Here is a 25,862-nt window from a genome sequence, read left to right as displayed (position 1 = left end):
TTGTATTAAGTACTGTTGATTTATACCTTTTTTTACAAGCTTCAGTTTCATTATAAAAAGGTTATAACCTATCTTTCTTTCCACTTGAATGTTACTGATAAAGAACTTGGCAAATATCTTTACAGCAATCAGTTCAGCTCAGAAATCTTGCTTAAAGGATTACGAAAGTCATGAATCAGTTCATTAAAATATACATATGCATCCTACTTGCATCATACATTTGTTTATAATATGTCATTTGCATACCGCAGTTGAAACATAGGTCCCCCACATAAGGTCCATTACACCAGATTCAGAACAAGAATGGAACACGAAGAGAGGGCTCACCTAGAATCCCGCTACCAGAGCGAGCTAGAATCAGTGAAAAATGAAGTGTCACGGATGACTAATCTGCTTGAACAACTGTTAAAAGCAAAAAGTGGGGAGGGAACATCCGCCCAGCCAGCTACGAGTTCACCCGTAACGCACATTCCCATAGCATCGCCAATTCTGGGGGCAGATTCAGTAGCAGAACAACATTTTGCGTCACCCATCCCTATCCGACCAGCTCACATGCTACCCACCGTGGATTTAACGATTGGTTTGGTTGAGCAATTTCATAAGCCAAGATAAGATATCTGCATTAGAGGAACGGTTGAGAGCTGTAGAAGGAAATGATTGGTTTGACCCAGCACGAGCAGCTGATGTATGTTTGGTACCAAACATCGTGGTACCGAAAGATTTCAGGATCCCAGAATTTACCAAATATACAGGCTTGGAGTGCCCAAACACGCACTTATGATCTTACTGCAACAAGATGGCCGAAGTCATCCATGATGATAAAATGCTGATATATTTTTTTCAAGATAGTCTATCAGGCTCTGCTTTGAACTGGTATATGAGGTTGGAAACTGTTAAAATTAAGACATGGAAAGATTTGGTGGAGGCTTTCCTCAAACAGTACAAATTTAACCTGGAAATAGCCCCAGACCGAACAAGCTTGATGTCCATGGAAAAGAGAAGCCAAGAGTCAGTCAGGGTGTATGCACAAAGATGGCGAGATGAGGCGACACATGTCCAACCTCCTTTAATCGAAACAGAGATGGGACTTTATTTGCTAATACTTTTAAAGCACCTTACTATGAGCATTTGATGGGCAGATCGTCTCAACATTTTTATGATGTTGTACGAGTAGCAGAGAGGATAGAGCAAGGCATTAAGGTCGGGCGTATATCAGAGCCTCTAGAGAAAAAGGGTTTTTCTAGAAGAAGAAGAGAAGGAGATGTTAACAACTTAGAGGGAGGGTATAAAGGCAAGAGAGCAAGTTACCCAAACCTAGAAACATCTACCCCCCAATTCACCAACATAAACTTTACCAAACCCTTGCCCCCAAATCCAACCAACAGAATAAATCACCCACCTAATATCCAAAACAACTATCAAAAGCCATACACCAGATATACTTATGAGCAATTACCTCCATTACCAATGCCTTTAAAAGATTTATACGCTAAATTGCTAAGCATTGGGCAAATAACCCCAATCATTCTACCACAAATCCAACCGCCCTTTCCTATATGGTACAAGCCAGAACTAGCTTGCGAATACCATTCCGGCAATTCTGGGCACGCAATTGAAACTTGCTACGCTTTTAAAAGGAAGTTGTTAGAACTCATCAAAATGGGGTGGGTATCATTCGAAGATCCACCTAATGTCATTTCAAATCCATTGCCTAAACATACTTCTAGTAGTTCTGGAGTGGGCATGATAGAGATTGGCAATCAAAGCCAAATGTTAAAGGTATCCATGAAGAGATTATACGATATGTTGTTACAATCAAGATTCCTAAACATAAGCACTACATGTCAGTTGGGAAGTGATAACTATTGTGCGTTCCACAAGATGGAGGGACATCATATCAAGGATTGTGTCCAGTTTCGCCATAAGGTTGCAAAGATGCTACTTATGGGAGAATTGAGACTCGAAACCCTGGGGGGCAACCAGGAGGTGAGTATGATGGAAGGCCAAGATAAAGTGTCAGAGGTCTGTAGAGTTCAAACTATGGCTAATGGGTTCTCAAAGCTGATCTTAACGAAACCTTCATTTACAAAAAGAGATCACAGTGCAATGCCATATAACTATGTTTGTACCTCGAACATTCAAGCCCCCCTCCCTTTATTTCATTATGAGGTTAGTGGGCTAACACGGAGTGGCCGCTGTTTTACACCTGAGGAGTTAAATAGGGCCAAAAGCAAGGAAATGGTGGGTCTTAATACAGAAATTGAGGTGAATGAGCCAGTAATGGAGAAAGAGAAATGAATTTTTGAAGTTGATAAAACATAGTGAGTATTGCATAGTGGATCAACTCAAAAAGACTCCAGCAAGGATATCTCTCATGTCCTTGATACTAAGCTTAGAGCCTCATCGAAATGCCTTACAAAAGGTACTGAACGAGGCATATGTACCCCAGGACATTGAACAAAAAACCATGGAGCATTTGGTAGGGAGGATCCACGCTTCGAATTACCTATATTTCACGGCTGAAGGAACTGGGCATAACAAACCATTGTATATCACTGTAAAATGCAAAGATTTCCTTATTGGAAAGGTACTTGTTGATAACGGCTCGGCTCTTAATGTACTGCCCAAATATATGCTGAAAGAAATGCCAGTTGATGAATCTCACATGAAGCCTAACACTATAATGGCAAGAGCATATGATGGCTCACCTAGACCAATCCTTGGGAATTTAGAGGTCGAGCTATATGTGGGTCCACAAATGTTCTTAACCACATTCCAAGTTATGGATATCCACCCTTCTTATAGTATGTTACTCGGAAAACCTTAGATTCATATAGCTGGAGCAGTACCTTCCTCATTACACCAGTGTTTGAAATATATCATGAACGGGATGTTGGTAACCGTCAAAGCAGAGGAAACAATCTCCATGATAAAGAATGTGACCATACCCTTTCTGGAGGCGAAGGATTGCATGGATGAGAATCTTCATGCCTTTGAGATTGTAAACACTGAGTGGTTACCTGAAAGCACAGTGCTAAGAAAGCCAAAGATATCAGCAGCAGCAACGATGGCAATTCGATGTTTCTTAGAACGTGGAATTCCATTCCAAAATGACCCTATCACGGGAATACCAAAAAGGATTAAGGCACTCACAATGAGAGATGTCGACCAAAGATTTGGGCTGGGATATAAGCCTAAGTAGGAGGATCATCGTTGGGCTGCTATTAAATGAAGAGAACGAAGAATGGCTAGAATCGAGGGAAGGGAGCCTGACGAAGAAGAACTGGAAATCCCTCCACTGACGGTTTCTTTCCCAAAGGCAGCATATGTAATGCAACCAGATAACCGAGCAGAAGATGATATTCAAAGGTTGGCAAGTATGAGCATCAACACCTTGGAAGACGATAAGGAGGAAGGAAGTGGCACAAAAAAGGTAGTTGAAATGGAAGATGAAGTGCTACCACAACTGACTGTGCATGTTCTAGAAGAACTCCCCACCAAGACTTTTATGCGGAGGTTGGCTGAAGGTGAGAAGTTTCAAAACTGGGTGACCCAAGAAGCTCCACTAGTATTTAAAATGTAACCCCTTGTGTTTGCTTTCATATGCTTTTGTTTGTTTATTTGCTTTTGTCATTCTAGTTGATAATCAAGGCTCATGATGTCAACTAGATTTTGTCTTTATCAATGATCCCACTTTTTATCATAATCAAGGAGATCATACTTTTTCTACATTCATCTGTGTTTATTCTCTCTCTCCTCGATTTTACATCAAACATTTTTCGCTATCAAGAAGCTTGAAAGCGAATCTTCCACAACATCACATACATTTAATATCAAGAATGAATGGCCAAACTTTAACGCACATGTGACCATGATGGAAGAAGAAGAAGGGGATGAAAACAATATCAAAGAATTCACATAACTAGTAGAGCAACATGAAAAAACATGGGAACCTGCTGCTGAAGAACTTAAAATCACAAATGTAGGTTGTGATCAGTCTAAAAAAGAATTGAAAATAGGGACACTGATTACGCCTAAGCAAACGGCGGAGTTAAGTGCTTTACTACATGAGTACTCAGATGTTTTTAATTGGTCTTACAAAGATATGCCTGGTTTGAACACAAATATCGTGGTACATAAGATCCCATTAGAGGAGGGGTGTAAACCAGACAAACAGAAGTTGAGAAGAGCACACCCGGAGACATGGATCAAAGTAAAAGCAGAACTTGAGAAACAATGGAATGCTGGATTCCTAGAAGTTGTTACATACCCGCAGTGGGTATCCAACATTGTCGTCGTACCAAAAAAGGAAGGGAAAATTAGGGTTTGTGTGGACTTCCGGGATTTGAACAAAGCTAGCCCTAAAGATGATTTTCCACTACCTCACATAAATATTTTAGTGGACAATGCTGCCCGTAGTTCCACTTATTCCTTTATGGATGGTTTCTCAGGATACAACCAGATAAAGATGTCTATAGAAGACAGGGCAAAAACGACGTTTGTCACCCCTTGGGGAACCTATTGCTACAAGGTTATGCCGTTCGGTTTAAAGAACACAGGTGCCACCTATCAAAGAGCTATGGTGACTTTATTCCATGATATGATGCATAAAGAAATCGAGGTGTATGTGGATGATATGATTGCTAAGTCAAAAGAGGGAGAAGATCATGTCAAGGTGTTGAGGAAGTTATTTGAGAGATTGAGAAAGTATGAATTAAGACTCAACCCTGCAAAATGTTCATTTGGGGTTAAGTCCGGCAAGCTGTTGGGATTTGTAGTCAGTGGTAACGGTATAGAGGTGGATCCTGATAAAACAAAAGCCATCCAATCCATGCCAACCCCAAAGTCAGAGAAAGAGGTGAGGGGATTTTTGGGCAGGCTGAACTATATTGCCTGATTCATAGCCCAATTAACTACCATATATGAGCCTATCTTCTGACTGCTGAGGAAAAAGAATCCTGGAATTTGGAATGAGGAGTGTGAAGAGGCATTCAATAAAATCAAGCATTATTTACAAAATCCACCTTTGCTTGTGCTTCCTACAATAGGAAGGCCTTTACTATTGTATCTGACAGTGACGGAAACAGCTATGGGATGTGTACTTGGACAGCATGATGAAACCAGGAGGAAAGAAAGGGCTATCTATTATCTAAGTAAAAAGTTCACTGAATGTGAGTTACACGGTAATAGAAAAACTATGTTGTGCATTGGGATGGGCAGCAAAACGATTACGACATTATATGTTATATCACACCACTTGGTTGATTTCAAAAGTGGATCCATTGAGGTACATATGTAACAAGCCCTATCTCTCCAGCCGAATTGCAAGGTGGCAGGTTTTGCTATCAGAGTATGATATCATATATATGACACGAAAAGCTGTGAAAGGGAGCGTAATTGCGGACCACTTAGCTAATCATGCTATTGAAGATTACGAGCCACTGGATTTTGAATTTCGGATGACAATTTATTATCAATAGAGAGAGAAGAAGAGATGATAGATTGGTGGACTATGTTTTTTGATGGAGCAGTGAATGTATATGGTAATGGGGCCGGTGCAGTGATAGTCTCTCCTGATCGGAAGTTGTATCCAGTTTCAGTTAAATTGCATTTTGAATGCACCAACAATACAGCTGAATATGAAGCTTGCATTCTTGGTTTAGAAGATGCATTAGAGATGAAGATTAAAAAAATGGATGTATATGGTGACTCAATGTTGATAATCTGTCAGGTGAAGGGAGAATGGCAAACCAAGGAAGAAAAGTTAAAGCCTTATCAGGAATACTTGTCCTCACTATTAGGCAACTTTGAAGAGATAAAATTCACGCACTTGGGAAGAGAAGGGAACCATTTTGCAGATGCTTTGGCTATTTTGGCTGCTATGGCTACCATTGATCTTGGGCATAGGGTACAACCAATACACATTGACATTAGAAATAATCCAGCTTATTATTACTCCATTGAAGAAGAAATAGATGGGAAGCCTTGGTATTACGATATCAAGAACTTCATGCAAAAGCAAGAATATCCAGAGGAAGCTTCAAAGACGGATAAGAAGACCCTAAGGAGATTGGCTATGAGTTTTTATCTAGATGGAGAGATTCTGTATAAAAGATCATTTGATGGAACCTTGCTAAGGTGTTTAAATGCAACAGATGCTAGAAAGGCTTTGCAAGAGGTTCATGAAGGGATTTGCTCAACTCATGCTGGTGGACATATGATGGCAAGGAAGATACAAAGGGCTGGTTATTTCTGGATGACATTAGAGAAAGACTGCATTGACTACGTTAAAACATGTCATAAGTGCTAGGTGCATAGTGATAGAGTCAATGCACCTTCAACCCCTTTGTTTAATCTGGTATCTCCCTGGCCATTTGCAATGTGGGGACTTGATGTAATCGGGCCCGTTAACCCAAAAGCCAGCAATGGGCATAGATTCATCCTTGTAGCCATTGATTATTTCATGAAATGGGTAGAAGCCTGTTCCTACGCTCATGTGACTTAGAAAGTGGTAAAGAGGTTCATAGAGAAAGACTTGATTTGTCGTTATGGAGTGCCAGAAAAGATAGTGACTGATAATGCTCAGAATTTCAATGGCAAAATGATAGCAGAGCTTTGTACTAAATGGAAGATCAAACATTCAAATTCCTCACCATATAGGCCAAAGATGAATGGGGCCGTGGAAGCAGCCAATAAGAACATCAAGAAAATCGTTCAAAAAATGGTAGTCACCTATAAAGATTGGCACGAGATGTTGTCATTTGCTCTCCACGCATATCGTACTACAATAAGAACCTCGACCGGAGCCACCCCATATTCATTGGTGTATGGAATGGAGGCAGTAATGCCATTGGAAGTTGACATCCCATCATTAAGGGTGTTGATAGATTCCGAATTACAAGAGGCTGATTGGGCCAAGGTGAGATATGAGTAGTTAAACTTGATCAATGAAAGGAGGATAGCCGTAATCTTTCATCATCAGCTTTATCAGAAAAGGATGGCCAAGGCATATGATAAGAAGGTTAGACCTCGTGTGTTCCAAGAAGGAGATCTAGTGCTGAAGAAATTATTGTCTCTGCCGGGAGAAGATCGCAGCAAGTGGGCTCCGAATTATGAAGGTCCCTATGTAGTAAGGAAGGCTTTCTCAGGAGGAGCTCTGAAATTGTCCAGAATGGATGGAGAAGATCTACCCAGACCTGTGAATTCTGACTCTGTAAAGAGATATTATGTCTAAATGTGTTCAATTTTCTCCTGCAATCAATAAAGTAAAGTTTGGCCATGATTTCTTTGTATAAAGAACCCTGTCATTGCATTGATCTCACCATATGCAGATTTTGCATCTTAACAGAACTGATTTTGTGCATGATTACAAGACATACATCATATAGTGCTCAAAGATGAAATTTCAGCATTTCCCATTAAAGAAGTGACCAAACCAAAATAAACCTCAAAGCTACCCCTAAGATAAAACTGTCTCTACTAGCATTGTTTGGATTTACGTGGATGAATGGTTAGTTAACCATCTCTGTAATCATACATATTTTTCCTGGGATAAGAACAAGGTTTATCAAACTGAACAATGTGCGTTTTGAAATGAGGAAAGGCCATTTTTGTCATCCATTCACGTTTCTAAATAATTTCATCCTTTGTAGTCCCTATTTGAGCTGGATCATTTTTTTTTTTATCACAACCCTGACTAGGATCACACCCCACACTGGGGGCAAGTAAGAGGTATTGAGCAGACACTCACAGAATCAATAGGAAAGGGGAAGGTTTAAGACAAAGATTAACAATGATAAAACAAAAAAAAAAAGAAAAAGAAAGAGAGAGACCGACAAGAGGGTAGAAAGTATGGATACTAATATCAAACCCAAGACTATCCAAACAAAGCAGTAAAAAGGGATGTTAGAATTGCTCATGTAATATTTGGTCTCCTGTTATCATCCAGACAAAGCAGTGAAGATAGATGAGGAGATTGGTTATGTCTCATTTTAGTAGACACAACAAAGGCATTAAAGGCAGCATTCTGAAAAGGAAAAAAATATTCACAAACTTTGGGTTTTGGTATCAAGAACAGACTCTCCAAATGACTTCCTAGAATCAATATATATACCACAAAGATGATTGCTGAATAAGTTGATCCTAGATCATTAAAACCCTTAAACACTTTTTGAGCCATGAAATTCTTTTCTTGCATAGCCTATAACTATAGCCTACATTACAAGCCTTTAAAAGTCTTTTCTAATCAAGCGCATGTAACTTGGTTTGATAAACTTTGATCTCATGACCCACATGGTTTGATAAAGTATGGTAATCCGCTGTGCTCCGTGAAAGAAAAATGTTGGTATGAGACAATTTCTTTTTATATACACAGCCTTTTCAAGCCTTTGCTTGAAACCTTTTCAAAAGATTAAGCAGAAGGTCACTTTTGCAAGAAAACAAAAAAAAACAACAAAAAAAAAAAAACAAAAAAAAGAGCTTGACCTAAAGATAACGACATCCTAAAACCCGAGACAACTTATATGGGGAATTGCTTAAACAAGTCTTTAGTGTGTATGTTGATAGTACTAGTAGTCATGAACAACTTCAAGTTTTGTTTCGTATTGTTAAAATCTTCCTTTTCTTTCGGAAACCCTATCCTTTTCTTTTATGTCAAAAAAAAAACAACAAAACAAAAAAAAACCAAAAGCCCTTTATGTTGGGAAAGACAAATAAAACATTGGCAAAAAGAAGGTGATGGGGCGCCTAGTGAAGAAGTGGAGATTTCTTCCTTGAAATATAATGGATAAGAAAAAGACAGTGCAATAAACACATGCCAGCAAATGGTTGCAAAAACACAAGACAAGCTCATACTAAGGAAAGGGTTTTACGAAACCTCAGGGACCTATGTTTCAGTTCAGGTAAGGGTGCATGCATTATCATTACATTTTAGATCATAGCATGCACAATTTGTTTTGTTTACTCACTTAAGGAAAATATCTGAGTTAAGGTCCAACAAGTTTGTGGATAGTTGACCACACCTCATATTCTTTCCATCTGGGTAGGTCACCCATTATAATGAGACCGTTTTTTATATTTCCTTCTACCCGGGTAGGTCACCAATTACAAGGAGATCGTTTTTTACACATTCTTTTGTTTTGGTTAAATGAGGTCGCCAGATGGGATCTCATGTAGTTTTGGTTAAAGGGAATCGCCAGATGGGATTTCAGGTTGACCAAGCTACACACGTAGATTTTGGTTCTGGTTAGAGGGGATTGCCGAAAGAAATCTCAGTCTATCCTAACCACACACAGGATTTTGGTTCTGGTTAGAGGGGAGTGCCGAAAGGAATCTCAGTCTATCCTAACCACACACAGGATTTTGGTTCTGGTTAGAGGGGAGTACCGAAAGGAATCTCAGTCTATCCTAACCACACACACGATTTTGGTTCTGGTTAGAGGGGATTGCCAAAAGGAATCTCAGTCTATCCTAACCACACATGTAGATTTTGGTTCTAGTTAGAGGGGATTGCCGAAAGGAATCTCAGTCTATCCTAACCACACACATGATTTTGGTTCTGGTTAGAGGGGATTGCCGAAAGGAATCTCAGTCTATCCTAACTACACACAGGATTTTGGTTCTGGTTAGAGGGGATTGCCGAAAGGAATCTCAGTCTATCCTAACCACACGTAGATTTTGGTTCTAGTTAGAGGGGATTGCCGAAAGGAATCTCAGTCTATCCTAATCACACATAGGATTTTGGTTCTGGTTAGAGGGGATTGCCGAAAGGAATCTCAGTCTATCCTAACCACACACAGGATTTTGGTTCTGGTTAGAGGGGATTGCCGAAAGGAATCTCAGTCTATCCTGACCACACACAGGATTTTGGTTCTGCTTCAGAGGAGATTGCCGAAAGGAATCTCAGTCTATCCTAACCATACACAGAGTTTTGTTTCTAGTCAGAAGGGATTGGGGAAAGGAATCTTAATAAACCCAACCGCATATTTGTTTGTTTTGATACGAAGAGATAGCCGAATGGGTTTTCTAGCCATCCAAGTTAGAGGAGAGTGGTGTCAAAATTTTCGTTTTGTCTTTCTTTATAACACTTGCTATGCAAAATCTTTGCTCCATAGGTATTATAAAGAGGGAGCATCTGTTGTAACCCATTTTTGGGTCCCCACATAAAAAATAAAAAAAATTCAAAAAGATATATTAGAAAAAAATATAACAGTGAAAAAAAAAGCCAGAGCGCCTTAAAAATGCTCAAAAATTGATTGAGGATGTTAAAAAAAAAAACATGAAAATTAATTTTTGATAGTGTATCATTGACTGATGAGAGCCCCGATGATAAAGAAAATTCAATTTGAGGAAGAAAAATCCAAATTCAGAAGTTTATGGACGCAATTAAATTTTATTAAAGGTTTAATTGAATTTATGGAGAGTTTAATTGCAAGAAAAAAAAATTTTTGAAGTTAATTTGGGCTTTAATTGGAAGAAATTAATTTTATGGGGTCAAATTATAATTTTTGGAAGTTAATTTGGTCAAATCAGGGGCTTAATTGCATAAATATTAAAGTTTAATGGCCAATTAAGGACTTAATTAAAGAAATCCGAAACCAAGGATGAAATTGTAAACCGCGCACAAATTGAGGGACTAATTTTGAATCTGACGGCGCCTTTTCCTTTTAAATGAAATGGCGCGTTTTGACCAAAACGGCGCCGTTTCATGCACTGTTTATGAAAAAAAAAGAGAAAAAGCAAAACGGCGCCGTTTTGAAACGGCACCATCGTCTTCTTCCCTGCGCACGCAGAGAAGAGGGGAGAAGAATTTTTTCTTCTCCACTTTTCGCCGAACTTCTTTCCCAGATTTGGTGCAATAAGATGCCTACCATTCGACGCCCACTTGCCTCCTTCTTATCCATTGAACGGATAGTGGAGGGGCGGCCAACAGTGGCTGCCCCACCATTCGGGCCCCCCTGTTTTTGCCTATAAAAACAGGGGAAGGGGACCGAAGAAAAAAAGAAAAGCAGAGGGAGAGAAAGAGAAGGATTGCATGAGAGAGGGTAAAGAGACAAGAGAAACAGAAAGAAAAACGAAAAAAAAAGAAGAAGAAAGAGAATCGGCAGAGAAGAGAACAAAAACAGAGGAGAGAGAGAGAAGGAAAACCACCGGCCTCCGTCGCTAGCAGCACCGCCTCGACGCCACCGCAGGTACGCCATCCCGTTGCCCCGCCTCTGCCTCCCTTTGTTTACATTCGCTGCGCCTTCATGCAGAACGTGAATTAATTCACGTTCTGCAATTACGAAGGGCTGGTTACTGTACTGATGCACAGTAACCAGCCCGTTTGGGCCTGGGTTGGGCTGTAGGCCCAACCCATGTAAATGGGCCTGGTCGGCCCAGCCCATGCATTTGGGTCGGGTCCGGCCCATATTATTATTATTTTTTATTATTTTTAGTTTTATTTTTATTATTTTTATTTTTTTTAGTTTTTGTTTTTGTGCATTACGACCAAGTGTCTCAAAACCTAAAAAATCATTTTTGTATTTTTCATACAAAAATATAAAAAAAAAACAAACAATGTTTTAGCATGCATTTTGGCTTTAATAACCAGTTTATTAAAGTCAAGAGAATATTGACCAAAATTTAAAAAACACAACAAAATTTTATTTTGTTTATCTTTTAATATCCGGGGTATGACATTATACGTAATACATATTCCGGATATTTGTTTATTAGTATTTTAATTTTTTTCTTTTTACATTAGAACCTAGGATAAGACATTACATGTAATGCGTATTGCGAACAATAATACTAAAAACCACAACACGATTTTAGATTTTATCAGACATTAAAACAATGCAGCCTACCTTAGGTAGGGCGTAGTTGGGGTGCTAATACCTTCCCTTTATGCACCCAGTCTCCGTACCCGATCTCTAAAGACCAGTTAAGGTTCCTAGTAACCAGAATACTAGGTGACGACTCCCAGTCCATATTTTCAATTGGAGAGACAAGAATTCCTTGTCTCTCCCTATTTGCCAGGAATAAATATTTCGTTTTTTTTCTTGAGGAGGGACGATCGTCGTGCCGCTGCACACGTGCGATATCGTTCGTGGGTCCAAAGCTCAATTATCAAATATGATTATAACCATTTCCAACGATATCACAATAATTTTTTAATTTTATAAACGAATATTGTTTTTTTTGACACGTCTCTTTTTACAGAAAAGGACCGATGTCAAAAATTTAAATAACAAATATGGATTATGTCCACAATTTTTTTTTATAAAATATGGATTATGTCCACAATTTCTTTTTGGTAACTCAGACGTAATTCTCCTTTTTAGGGTTAAACGTCAATATTTTAGACAAGTTTCCTATTTTTAGGAACTGATGTCATTAATATTTTTTTTTTTACGCGTCTCTTATGAACGTTGTTTGTCGACACGTCTCTTTTTACATAAAAGAACCGATGTCAAGGGTATTTATACCAAAAATAAATTATGTCCATTATTTACTTTTGGTAATTCATACGTAAATCTCCTTTTTAGGGATAAACGTCGAGATTTTAGACAAGTCTCCTATTTTTAGGGACTGATGTCATTTTTAACGTGTCTCTTATTTTTAGGGACCGACGTTAACCATTTTAAAAAAACAAAATTGCAAATAAGCTCGAAATATAATATCATTTGAAACAAATAAAAAACACACAAGTAAGGGTAACCTTTATCTTGAAAGGATGTTTCAAGGGTGGTGTCTACCTTCCCTTAATCATAATTAACCCAGTACTCGAATCTCAAGGACCAGTGTCTAATTTGGGATTTCTAGTTCCCTCATATTACTAGATGGCGACTCCAATAAAATCTTCATTTCGCTCAATAAATTTTTTTTTTTTGTTAAATATAAACAAAAAAGAGGAGTTGTTGCCCGATGTTGTGTATCGACAGATTGGCGACTCCACTGGGGAATTAGGGTTGAACCAACTGCTTGTGTGTGCTTTTCATTTGTTTTATTATTGCTATTTATTTTTTTGAGCATTTATTTTATTTGGACTATTTATTTTATGCAATATCAATTGTAAATCATTTCAATTTTTTAGATAGCACATGCATACATGTTATTTATTTGTGTATTCACACACTTCACGTGAACCCATAAAAGCTCTGGACCCGAGCTCGTCCTTTTAAGATTAGCAAAGAAAGATTTAGGTGGCAAGTGTGACTTATGTCCACTGATGCTCATTTGGACTTTCGCTTGGATTGTAACTCACCATATGCAACGGGTATTGTGGAATTTTCTTCCCATACTCATGTTGTATAAGGTTAAGAGGCCGACTACCCCATGGGTAATTCGGGCAATCTAGGAACCGAAAAATATCTTTAGGGATAGAATAAACTAAGCCAAATCTTATGAGCTAGATCCTACCAATTAGGATATACCTTTTAGGACACAAATAAATGTCAATGTATCAACATACATGTTTGTTGTAACCCATTTTCGGGTCCCCAAATAAATAAAATAACATAAATAACCAAAGGAGTTTAGAAAAAATAACAGGGGGCAGAAGCGATCAGCAAATGTTCAAAAAATTGGTCAAGGAGTATAAAAATACAAAGATCGGATTTTTTGACAGTATGTGCTTGAAGGATGAGGGCCTTGTTTAGAAGGAAAATTTAAATTTTGAGGAAAAGTCCAAATTTGGATGTTTATGGACTTAATTGGATTTTTAATTGGATTTATAGGGCATTTGATTGCAAGAAAAATTATTTTTTAAGTCAATTTGGGCTTTAATTAGAAGAAATTTAAGTTCTGGGGCCAAAATATATTTTTTAGGAATTTATTAGGTCAAATCAGGGGCTTAATTGCATAAATATTAAGGTTTAATGGCCAATTAGGGACTTAATTGAGAAAATCTGAAACCAGGGACCAAATTGGAAGAGGCGCGCAAATAGAGGGGCTGAAATTGAATTGATTCAGGGGCCTAATTGAAGAAATTGGAAGTGTTTGATCAATTAAGGGTTAAATTGCATAAATAAGAGGCCAAGGACCAAAGTGGAAAACGCGACCAACTATGGGGGCGGGGACCGAAATTGGCAGGAATGCAATTGAAATGAACAAAAATAATTGGAGGGTTGATTTGAACTTTGGCGCGTTTCTGGCGCCACATTTGAATGAAACGGCGCGTTTTATCCAAAACGACGTCGTTTTATACATTTTAAGAAAAAAAAAAAACAAAGAGACCAAACGGTGCCGTTTTGAACGGCACTGTTTCCCTTTCTTCTTCCCCCCGCAGGCGCAGCAAGGAAGGGGAAAACCGGGGTTTTTGTCCCCGCCTCTCTCCTCACGTGCCATGACCTGACGCTCCACGCCTTGGGACCACCGAAACGAAGCCAATGGCCGACCACCCGCCGCGCCACCGAAACCGAGGGGGGGCATGCCTTGACAGCGGCGCCTGCCGACCGACCGACCGACTGCCCCATGCGGCCAAGACGAGGCCATGCCATGGCATCCCTATAAAGAGGGAAGAAACAGAGGAAGAAAGAGGAAAAAAGAGGGAACCCGAAGAAAACAAAAAAACAAAGAAAGAGAGGAAGAGAGAGAAACACCCAACCGAGGAGAGAGAGCCAACGAAAACCCAAAAAACCAAGAGAAGAGTGAATGTTTGAAGCCGGGGGAATTTAGAAAATGAAAAACAAGAAAAAAAAAAAGCGGGAGGACATCCCCGGATTTTTTGGAAACCACCGTGAGTTAAGCCGCTGCCACCGCCTCCACCGCAGCACCGCCAGCAAGCTGGCGTCTCCGCTGCGCCAGGTACACTGTCCTTCCCCCCCGCGTATTTGTTTTCATTTGAAGCTGGCATAAGTTGGCCTCCTGCATGCAGAATCGTTCTACATGCAGGAGGCGGGGGGGGGGACATAATTCCCCCCCCCGCGCTGTGTTTTTTTCTCTTCTCTAGGCCAGATGGTTTCTGGCCCAGAAGTATGTGGGACGGGCCAGAGGGATTCTTTCCCAAACCAGCGGTTTGGGCCGGGGCCGGCCCAGACCCAGGTAGCATTTTTTCTTGGGCCAAGTTCGGCCTAACAACTTTTGGGGCTGGGTCCGACCCAATTTAGTTGGGTCGGCCCAGCCCACTTCATATATTAATATATTTATAAATTATATTATATTATTATATTATATTATTATACTATATTATTATGTTATATTATGCATGTATTTTTTTTTAAATCCTTAAAGTCTAAAAAAAAAATGTTGTTGTTTTCTGTTTTTTTTTTTTTATGTATTGGTTTGTATTTTTATATTGTGGGGATACAGATTCAGTGTTTAAAATACCCGTTTTCATAAAAAAAAATGTTTTCTTGCGTGTTGCATACGGCCAATACTCTATCATGTTTTGGAGGTTCTTTTAAAAAAAAATATTGGAAGCTTTGAAAGTGTGTTTTTGCATAGATTTTCTTAAACACAAATTATTTTCTTGCATTTTTGGATTTTACAACATGTTTGTAAAACTCCAAAGCGTATTGGCCAATATTCCAAAAACTAGAAAAATCTTATTTTGGGAGGGTTTTCATCTATTATTCACCGCTAATGTTTGGATAAAGAAATCCTTAAAGGATGAATATCCAAAATATTATCGGGAGTAATAAATCTGCGCGCGTCTTTGAAAGAAGCCTTGATTATAATCGAGGACATTTCAAAATTTCAGAATTTTTTGACTCCATGGTTTACGAGCCGTGAAAGCACTACGAATTTTCTAATTTTTCTTAGAAAACACCAACACCATAGATTATAGAGCAAACCGAACACCAAGCAGCTTACCTTAGGTAGGGCGTACTAGGGGTGCTAATACCTTCCCTTTACGCAACCAGTCCCATGCTTTAGAATTTCTGAAAGATCAGTTAGGGTTCCTAGTGACCTAAATACTAGGTGGCGACTCCAAAGAATCAAATCAGTAGAACAAAAAAAAAATCATCAGTTGATGACGCGCCGAAATTTTTTAGGGTGCAAGAATGTTCATATACATTTCATATTCTCATTAAATCTCCACCGATCCTTATAGGAAGTGTGAGATGGAAAAACCCATTGCTATTGAGGAATTTTTGACTATATCAGAATTAAACCAACATGATGAACGAGATTGTTTGCCATCAGAACATGGCATCAAATTTCTCACCTAAATCGGTTCAAGTCCCTGTAGGTTTGGAGTCCTCAGTGAGAACTTTCTTAAGAGAATCTGATCTGGTTTGTTCCTCGTCATAAGTTAAAGGAAAACTTGAAACAAATAACATGCATGCATACACCATATGACATTTTGCATCCATTTATGCATTTCATTTAGTTTACTTGCATTCACTCAGGTTGAAATATAGGTCCCCCAAAAGACCATAAAATTCATTACACTCGACTACGAAGGAAGATAATAGAGAACAAAGAAATAGCCCATCTAGAGGCTCATTATCAAAGAGAATTGGAGAATATGAAAAACAATTTAGCGCGACTTACAAGTCTACTCGAGCAGGCCCTAGTATCCAAGTCTGGAGAAGATACATCTACTCAGCCGGCAGTTGCAACTCCATCTGTATCTATGCCAACAACTCCTTTTGTATTCACATCTTAAAATTTCGGGGCAAATCCCTCTTTATTTGAACAACAGTTCACTGCCAATGTTCCATCAGCACAAGTGCCAGTTACTGTAAACCTGGCAATCGATGAACCACATAGGATGAAATTATCTGAATACGTCAATTATGATAAATTGACCGCTCTGGAAGAAAGATTGAAGGCGGTCGAAGGGGCAGACTTATATGATCCTGTTCATGCTGCAGAAATGTGTTTAGTTCCAAATGTAGTTGTACCCAAAGAATTTAGGGTACCAGAATTCATCAAGTATACTGGAACTGAATCCCCAGTCACTCATCTTAAATCTTATTGCAATAAGATGACAGAACTAGTGAATGATGAGAAACTTCTCATCCATTTCTTTCAAGATAGTCTTTCTGGATCAGCATTAAGCTGGTATACAAGGCTGGATAATACTAAGATCAGAAAGTGGAAAGATTTGGTAAAAGCCTTTGTAGAGCAGTATAAATTCAACATGGAAGTAGCCCCGGACAGGTCAAGCTTGTTAATCATGGAGAAGGGCAACAAAGAGACTGTAAGAGAATACGCTTTGAGACGGTGTGAAAAAGCATCTCATGTGCAACCCTCTTTGTTAGAAAAAGAAATGGTCACTCTGTTTTCTAACACTTTTAAATCTCCATACTTTGAACACCTTGTGGGTAGTTCAGCTCAGCATTTCTATGATGCTGTAACTATCGCTGAGAGAATAGAACAAGCGATAAGAATGGGGAGAATGTCAAGTGGTTTATCCAATATCAAGAATATCCCTTGGGGGCATCTAAAGTAGATATGAAGACCTTGAGAAGGTTAGCCATGGAATTTTATCTGGATGGAGAAATTCTGTATAAAAGGTCATTCAATGGAGCTTTACTAAGATGTCTAGATGAGATCGAAGCTAAGGTAGCATTGCAAGAAATTCATGAAGGAATTTGTGCAACTCATGCAAGTGGGCACGTGATGGCTAAACAAATGCAACGATCTGGGTACTTCTGGATGACCATGGAGAAAGATTGTATCGACTATGTCAGAAAATGCCATAAATGTCAAGTGTATAGTGATAAGATAAATGTACCTCCAACTTCTCTGTTTAATATGACATCATCATGTCCATTTGCAATGTGGGGAATAGATGTGATTGGGCCAATCAACCCAAAGACCAACAATAGGCATCAATTTATCTTAGTAGCCATTGATTACTTCACAAAGTGGGTGGAGGCCAGCTCTTATGCTCATGTAACTCAAAAAGTGGTCAAGTGCTTCATTGAGAAAGATTTGATATGTCGGTATGGTTCACCTGAGAAGATAGTGACCGACAACGTCCAAAATTTTAATGGAAAAATAATCACAGAATTGTGTGCGAAGTGGAAAATTAAACATTCAAACTCGTCTCCTTATAGACCAAAGATGAATGGTGTTGTCGAAGCTGCAAACAAGAATATCAAGAAGATTATCCAGAAGATGGTAGTCACTTATAAGGATTGGCACGAGATGCTTCCCTTTGCTCTGCATGCATATCGTACAACGGTAAGGACATTTACTAGAGCTACGCCTTACTCATTAATATTTGGGATGGAGGCGGTGATGCCTCTGGAAGTAGAAATTCCATCTCTGAGAGGACTAATAGAATCTGAACTAGAAGAAGCTGAATGGGCTAAGGTGAGATATGAGCAGCTAAACATGATAAGTGAGAAGAGGTTGGCTGCAATTTGTCATCACCAGCTGTACCAATGAAGGATGGCCAAAGCATATGACCGGAAAGTCCGACCAAGAGAATTCAAAGAAGGGGATCTTGTAATAAGAAAAATCTAACCCTTACCAAGTGAAGACCGAAGCAAGTGGGCACCAAACTATGAAGGCCCGTATGTAGGGAAGAAAGCATTCTCCGAAGGGGCTCTATTGTTAACCAGGATGGATGGAGATGATTTACCTAGGCCTGTGAACTCTGATTCTGTGAAAAATTACTATGTATGATGTGTTTCATTCAATCAAATCAATGAAGTTTTGGCCAGGAAATTCTCTTTGCATATACCTCACCAAAAAGCCCATGCATGATCTCAATGGCTCAACAATTTGATCTTTCAAATTTTTTTACAGGAGAATCCATTCTTCTTAAATGAGGTTTCAAAAGAACTGATTTTGTTTGTGATTTCAATGAAATAAATCAATGATTTGTTTGGAATAATGTTTAGAGCAATTCCCTTGAAAGAGATGACCAAACAAGTCAAAAACATGCAATTGGAACAACTATCACCCAAATTATGTCTTGGATCCACATTTTATCAGCATGAATAATGGTTGGTAGTACATTAGTTTGTCATGGACTCGCAAAACGTGGTATCTTATAAATCCAAAGCATTACGCTGGATGTGGACAAATTTTATTGGTTTTAATTGATTTTACTTGAAATGAGGAAAGACCATCTTTGATATTCCTTTCATTTTCTTTAAAAATTATCATTTGCAGTCCTAATTTGAGCTGAGTCTACTTAAAGCTTTTTCTTTTGCAAGAACCTTAACTAAGATCACACCCTACACTGGGGGGCAAAAAGAGAAATATGATTAAGGAAATTGTCTTGAAGGCATATGAGCTTATAAACAAAGTCTGACAACAAAGAATTTAATAAAATTCCAAACAATTGAAAGAATTCCTAACAAATATGGGAGTACCAAAAGAAAACAAAAGTTCTTTATTTGGAATATTTAGAATCATTTTTGTTGTCAAGGTAGCAAAAGAAAATGCCAAGACAAGATAATAGTGATATATAGGTTATAAGCCCTTAAACACTTTTTTGAGCTTATGGAATACTCTTTCTTTTATAGCCTTGAGCCATAAAATACATTACGTGCCTTTGAAGTCCTTTCTAATCAAGTAAGCAACCTGGATCAATAAACGGTGTTCTCAAAATGTAAGAGACTTTTCCATAAAGAGTCATGGCATAGCAAATAATTACTCATTATTATTCATGCTGTTAAAAAAGGTGTTTCTAAAACTAAAAGGCAAATTGCTTCTTTTCTCTCAAAATACCTTCAAGCAATCACTTGAACACTTTGAAAACCAAAGCAGAAGGTCATCTCATCACTTACCTTCATCTGAGATTACTTTTACCAAGAGACTTGACATAAAGCCCTAGAGTTGTCTGAACATTGTTATAAACAGACATTGAGAGTTTCAGTTTTCGAGAACAAAACAGATCTTTTAAAAAATCATTTTTGAAAAAAAAAAGGTTTTCTTTGTAAGAAAAATGAGCATATGACACACTACGAGGCATTGTTAGAAAATCAGAGAATCTAATGACAACAAGAGCAAAGGAGGAAATGAAATGAGGCTGTTAATTCTCCCAAAGGGCAAAGAAGCAGTTACCAGATCTTTAATGGCACAAAGAAATTTGCTTCCCTAGTGGAAAATACAATGATAAAACTGTGGGCTTCTTCTAGAATGAGGACTAAAATAGTATGATGTGCAGTATCTATGAAAGGAGATTGTTGACTCTCACAATATGATCAATTAGACAACAAGATAACTGATACATCTTCAGTAAGAGAAATGCAGATGAAATCCCAGGTGAAGCGGGATAATCCTCATATATTGACCATATGAATTGATTAAAGAATCTTCAATAATGGGAATGTTGCCTATAGAACAATGTTGGGCCAGGGAGAAGCTAATTCTATTAGTGAAGTTACCAATAGAGAAAAGTGCAGTGACTGTTGGGAAACTCAAACAAAGCTTATCTTAGAAAATGGACAACATGGGTCGGCTTGAGTAGATTTGAAGGACGTGTGAATCAAAAAGAGCTCAATAAAAGTCAAGATCCTCAAGCATGATGAATGGGGATCTATATTTCAAAAACAGGTAAGATGCATTGCATATCATCTCACTTCACAAGCATCGCATATTTGTTTTGCAAATATTTCACGAAACAAAATTCCTAACGGGATCCAACGAGATTCAGATGAAATGAAGTTCTTCTAAATCACATCAAATATGGCAATTCCACAAAAGCAAAATTCATGAATGGAGACGAGAAAGATGGATTCTTATTCATGGGAAAAAGGGTTTACAAGTACAAACGTTAAACACTGCGAGGACGATTAGGGATATTTTCATCTTGATGATCAATCATTACTCGAAATTCCTCAAATTGCTTATGCATACGCTCCATCTCTTCCTCGAACTCGAGGTGTCGTGTGTTAACATAGTCCCTCCAAAAGTCAACACGCACATTGAGCTTAAGAAGCTTACATCATCTTTGAGATTGATTTACAAATCAGATCTCAACCATACAGGTATGACTTCCTTTAGAAGTTTTCATCAACCCTGAAGCTCATTGTTGAAATCACTTTCATGTATTTCACAAAACCTATATTGAAATCACTTTCAAGTATTTCACCGTCGGGGAGGTCGCCTGGAACAATTAGACCACTTGCGAGCTTCCTCGCATTTTATTCATCGGGCAGGTCGTTTGGAACAATTAGACCACTTGCGAGTTTCCTCACATTTTATTCATCGGGCAGGTCGCCTGGAACAATTAGACCACACGAGAGCTTCCTCGCATTTTAATCATCAGGCAGGTCGCCTGGAACAATTAGACCACACGAGAGCTTCCTCGCATTTTTTTCATCGGGCAGGTCGCCTGGAACAATTAGACCACTCGCACAATTCTTTGCTTTCTTCTTCACTATCGGGCAGGTCGCCTAGAACAATTAGACCACTTGCGAGTTTCCTCACATTTTATCATTACTTTCATGTATTTCACAAAAAAAAACCCAATGTTGAAATCACTTTCATGTATTTCGCAGACGGGTCGGTTCACAAAACCATTGCTGAAATCACCTTCATGTATTTCACCACATTAATATGAAATCACTTTCATGTATTTCATAAAACCGTTGCTGAAATCATTTTCCTACATTTCACAAGACTAATGTTGAAATCACTTTCATGTATTTCACAAAATCATTGCTAAAAACACTGTCATGTTTTTCACTTGGGCAGGTCGCCCAGAAGAATAGACCAACTGAAAAACCTGTGTATTTTTCAACACTTCCATTGCTTTTCTTTACAAAACTTACTATGCAAAGTCAAAAGAAAATGAATTTTCCAATGTCTTTGCACCGTAAGCATTGTAAAGAGGGGGCAACTGTTGTAACCCAATTTTTGATTCACAAAGATTTTCTTGAATGTTATTTTATTTCTATTATTATTCATAAAAATCCAAAAAAATTATGAAAAAAGTTTAAAATTCAAAAAATATTTTTTTCTCGACTCAACCACGTCTTTCCGTAAAAACCTGATTTCACCGGGTCAATACAGGTCAAACCATGTCGACCAGGGTAAAAAATGAGTTTTCGGGCTGTTTCGGGTCAAAACCGTCATTTTTGACCAAAACCGAGTCCATCGGGTCAATATGGGTTCAACCATGTCGACCGGTATGAAAAATGAGTTTCAGACTATTTTGGGTCAAAACTGTTATTTTAAGTTAAAATCCGATCCACCGGGTTGATACCCATTGAAAGTTTTTTTATGTTTCAACATAATTTTCGATAATTAAAATTGATTTTTAGCGGTTGTGTTGGGCTTTTTTCTAAAACTGATTTGAGTTTTTTTAATTTTACCTATATAAATATTTATTATTATATATAATAAAACAAAAACATTTTTGTCATATTAGGCATATTAGGCAATGTGAGGCAGGGACGATTTTTTCTTACAATTAGGCAACAATTTAGGCAGAAATCAAATCTTATCTCCCTGCTCACTGGCTATAAATAGCCAGTGACAATCGCCAAAACCAGGGAGGAAAAAAAGAGAAAAAAAACGAGAGGCGCGATTAAGTTTTATTACTATTAAGTTTTTTTCAGTTTTAAGATATTGTTTTTTTTTTAAACAATTGAAAAAATATCAAAAATATCATAACCATTAGATCTAATAGTGTTAGTTCTGGACCTTTGATTTAATAAGTTACAATAGAGCTTACCACACTGGATTAAAACCCAAATCCATCTCAGTCGTTTCAATAATCTTACCTTTGATCCCATTGCACCACGTCACCTAGTGTACCGATCTTTCGATGCTCCGCATCACAGCAGATCAAAAACTCTGCTCATCCGGACCGTCGTTCAACCTGCAGATCGAGCCAATCACAATCGCACGATCGTCTCATCAGAGATCCAACTGCTCACAGCCTTTAGCTGCATCGACGTACCGTGCTACCGTGCTACCGTTCACACCGTAGCAAAACCTGAGAGCATCTCTCTCCTCTCGCCGGCGACTCTCTCTCTCTCCTCTGATCTCCCATATCCGGTTGTCTCAGGCCTCCGAACCACCACAGAAAGGTCTCCAACCTCCTACAAAGCACAAACCCGGCCTTGTTTAGCGTTTTCGCCGCCTTATCTGACCGGAAAAAGACCGCGAACGTCTCCGGCCATCGAAGCTTCAAGTTGTCGATTCTCTCTCATCAGCCATCAACGACCGTCGAGACCACCACCATCAGAATCCTCGACCTCAGATCTACCAGAATCGACCGTTCGTTTCCCAGAAAGCTCGCCGGGAAATTTAACCAGTGTCAACAGTAGCTGCGCGTGAGCCACACGCGCAGCCAGTGGCATTTTCGTAAATTCCTGAGAAATCCGAGGGTATTTCAGTCTTTTACCTATACAGGGGTACTCAGGTAATTTAATTGCATGTAAATATTTGTAAATTTTATTGCATGTTGTAAAACAAAAAATAAAACAAAAATAAATATAAAAGGAAAAACGACGCGGGTCCAACACCCATCCTATCATGTTATCGTTCGTGGGTCCAAAGCTCAATTATCAAATATGATTATAACCATTTCCAACGATATATCACAATAATTTTTTAATTTTATAAACGAATATTGTTTTTTTTTGACACGTCTCTTTTTACAGAAAAGGACCGATGTCAAAAAATTTAAATACCAAATATGGATTATGTCCACAATTTCTTTTTATAAAATATGGATTATGTCCACAATTTCTTTTTGGTAACTCAGACGTAATTCTCCTTTTTAGGGTTAAACGTCAATATTTTAGACAAGTTTCCTAGTTTTAGGAACTGATGTCATTAATATTTTTTTTTACGCGTCTCTTATGAACGTTGTTTGTCGACACGTCTCTTTTTACAGAAAAGGATCGATGTCAAGGGTATTTATACCAAAAATAAATTATGTCCATTATTTACTTTGGTAATTCAGACGTAAATCTCCTTTTTAGGGATAAACGTCGAGATTTTAGACAAGTCTCCTATTTTTAGGGACTGATGTCATTTTTAACGTGTCTCCTATTTTTAGGGACCGACGTTAACCATTTAAAAAAAACAAAATTGCAAATAAGCTCGAAATATAATATCATTTGAAACAAATAAAAAAACACACAAGTAAGGGTAACCTTTATCTTGAAAGGATGTTTTAAGGGTGGTGTCTACCTTCCCTTAATCATAACTAACCCAGTACTCGAATCTCTGGACCAGTGTCTAATTTGGAATTTCTAGTTCCTCATATTACTAGATGGCGACTCCAATAAAATCTTCATTTCCCTCAATAAAATTTTTTTTTTGTTAAATATAAACAAAAAAGACAAGCCGTCGCCCGACGTCGTGTATCGACAACCATTAGGATGGTTCTGTCAGGAGCAATTTCCAGATTAAATTTATACTACTTCAAGAAGGCGTCTACCAGGTTTTTCCATGTCTTAATCTTAATATTGTCTAGTCTTATGTCCCAACTCAGAGCAGATCCAGTGAGACTCTCTTGGAAAAAGTATATCAGCATCCTATCATCATAAATCACGTCGGCCATTTTATTGTAGTAAGATCGAAGGTGAGTGTTTGGACATTCCAATCCAGTGTATTTGATGAACTCTAGTATCCTAAAGTTCTTTAGTACTATAATGTTTGGTATGAAACACACTTCAGCTGCTTGCATGGGATCAAACTAGTCATTACCCTCAACTACTCTTAATCTTTCTTCCAAAGCAGACAACTTGTCGTAGTTCATAAAATCATTGGATCTATTGCCAGGGGGTCCATCTGTTGTTAAATCTATGGTAATGGGAGCTTGACTTAACGGGATAGGGGTGATAGGCACAAAATGTTGTTCTGCCGTTGAATATGCCGCCAAGTTTTGAAACGTTGATGGTGTTTTCACAAGAGGTTGTGTAAAAATCTCTTTTTCATTTTTGGAGCTCAGCATTTGTTCAAGTAGATCCGTAAGTCTAGCTACTTCACCTTTTATGCTCTCAATTTCATTTTGATAATGGGCCTCCAATTGAGCGCTTTCTTCATTTTCCATCTTTCAGGTGTATCAAATCTTGGGTGGGGGACCTATGTTTCAACCTGACAACATGTATGATAATGTATGAGTATGTTCCTATATGATGAGCTCGCCTTTCCATTGTCGACACATGGTCGTAACCCTTGCATTTTGATTTTTGCTCCATAACGGAAATTTCCTGGGTAACGACCAATGTGTCAACCACAAGTCTTGAGTTCAAGACGCTTCAGGAGGGTTTACTTTGATGCAAAACAAAAGGTAAAACACACAATCTAAGGACATGTTCTATTCATTAAGTGAGACAAAGGGTAGGTTGACTATCTAGTCTCAAAAGGGTCTCATATCTGCCTAGTGATGATCTTCGTAAAGACAGTATGGGGGCGTTGCAAGGAATAGTTAAGGCACGTATGCCCACCATTACCAAGCAAGGAATAGATTTTTATTTTTTATTATTTTTATTTATTTATTATTATTATTATTTTGGGGTTGGGCCAGCCCAAACCATGTGGATTGTTTCAATTAAATCCCTAATTGGCCATCAAACTTCAATAATTATGTAATTAAGCCCCTGATTCAACTCTTCAAAATTATTATTGGAACCTAGAACTTTAATTTCTTCCAATAAAAGCCTAAATTGACTTAAAAGATCAATTTTCTTGCAATCAAACCCTCTATAAATCCAATTAAACCTTGGATGAAATTTAATTGAGTCCATAAACATCTTATTTTAAACTTTTCTTTCTTAAATTGAATTTTCCTTGTCCCTAGAGCTCTCATCAGCAAAAAAATATACTGTCAAATTTTAACCTTTTGCATTTTTTAACCTCCTAAACCAATTTTGACCTTTCTTCGGCATTCCAGCATCCTTTTCTTGCTTCTATTATTGTTTTGGATTTCTTTCAAAAAAAAATTTGTATTTTCTCATTTTCATTTTTTTTGTTTTGTGGGAACCAAAAAAATAGGTAACAACAAG

General features: G+C 38.2%; 2 protein-coding genes across 2 annotated transcripts; both read left to right on the top strand.

The window, feature by feature from the left end:
- Positions 1 to 303: 303 nt before the first annotated feature.
- On the top strand, positions 304 to 3,202 carry LOC140955060 (uncharacterized). Its single transcript, XM_073406590.1, has 5 exons — positions 304 to 580; positions 846 to 1,020; positions 1,140 to 2,277; positions 2,423 to 2,746; positions 2,867 to 3,202. The coding sequence occupies exons 1-5, from the start codon at positions 304 to 306 to the stop codon at positions 3,200 to 3,202; spliced, it is 2,250 nt and encodes a 749-aa protein (XP_073262691.1).
- Positions 3,203 to 3,244: 42 nt separating this feature from the next.
- Positions 3,245 to 18,327, top strand: LOC140955059 (uncharacterized). Its single transcript, XM_073406589.1, has 9 exons — positions 3,245 to 3,527; positions 3,987 to 4,675; positions 4,754 to 4,858; positions 5,111 to 5,171; positions 5,532 to 6,286; positions 6,506 to 6,919; positions 6,992 to 7,129; positions 16,631 to 17,154; positions 17,307 to 18,327. The coding sequence occupies exons 1-9, from the start codon at positions 3,245 to 3,247 to the stop codon at positions 18,325 to 18,327; spliced, it is 3,990 nt and encodes a 1,329-aa protein (XP_073262690.1).
- The last annotated feature ends 7,535 nt before the right edge of the window (positions 18,328 to 25,862 follow it).

The sequence above is a fragment of the Populus alba genome, chromosome 19, assembly GCF_005239225.2.
Source record: "Populus alba chromosome 19, ASM523922v2, whole genome shotgun sequence".
Lineage (NCBI taxonomy): Eukaryota > Viridiplantae > Streptophyta > Magnoliopsida > Malpighiales > Salicaceae > Populus > Populus alba.
This window is presented reverse-complemented; position numbering and strand designations above follow the sequence as displayed.

What these genes read in the sequence shown, in the direction of transcription:
- LOC140955059 (XM_073406589.1), top strand. Translation starts at nt 3,245, where the DNA reads ATGGCTAGAATCGAGGGAAGGGAGCCTGACGAAGAAGAACTGGAAATC. An exon ending in CCCCAAAGTCAGAGAAAGAG is followed by an intron (nt 4,859 to 5,110) that starts GTGAGGGGATTT and finishes GTACTTGGACAG; the next exon opens with CATGATGAAACCAGGAGGAA. An exon ending in ATTATGAAGGTCCCTATGTA is followed by an intron (nt 7,130 to 16,630) that starts GTAAGGAAGGCT and finishes TTTGAACAACAG; the next exon opens with TTCACTGCCAATGTTCCATC.
- LOC140955060 (XM_073406590.1), top strand. Translation starts at nt 304, where the DNA reads ATGGAACACGAAGAGAGGGCTCACCTAGAATCCCGCTACCAGAGCGAG. An exon ending in AGCCAAGAGTCAGTCAGGGT is followed by an intron (nt 1,021 to 1,139) that starts GTATGCACAAAG and finishes TTTGATGGGCAG; the next exon opens with ATCGTCTCAACATTTTTATG. An exon ending in AAATTGAGGTGAATGAGCCA is followed by an intron (nt 2,278 to 2,422) that starts GTAATGGAGAAA and finishes GCCTTACAAAAG; the next exon opens with GTACTGAACGAGGCATATGT.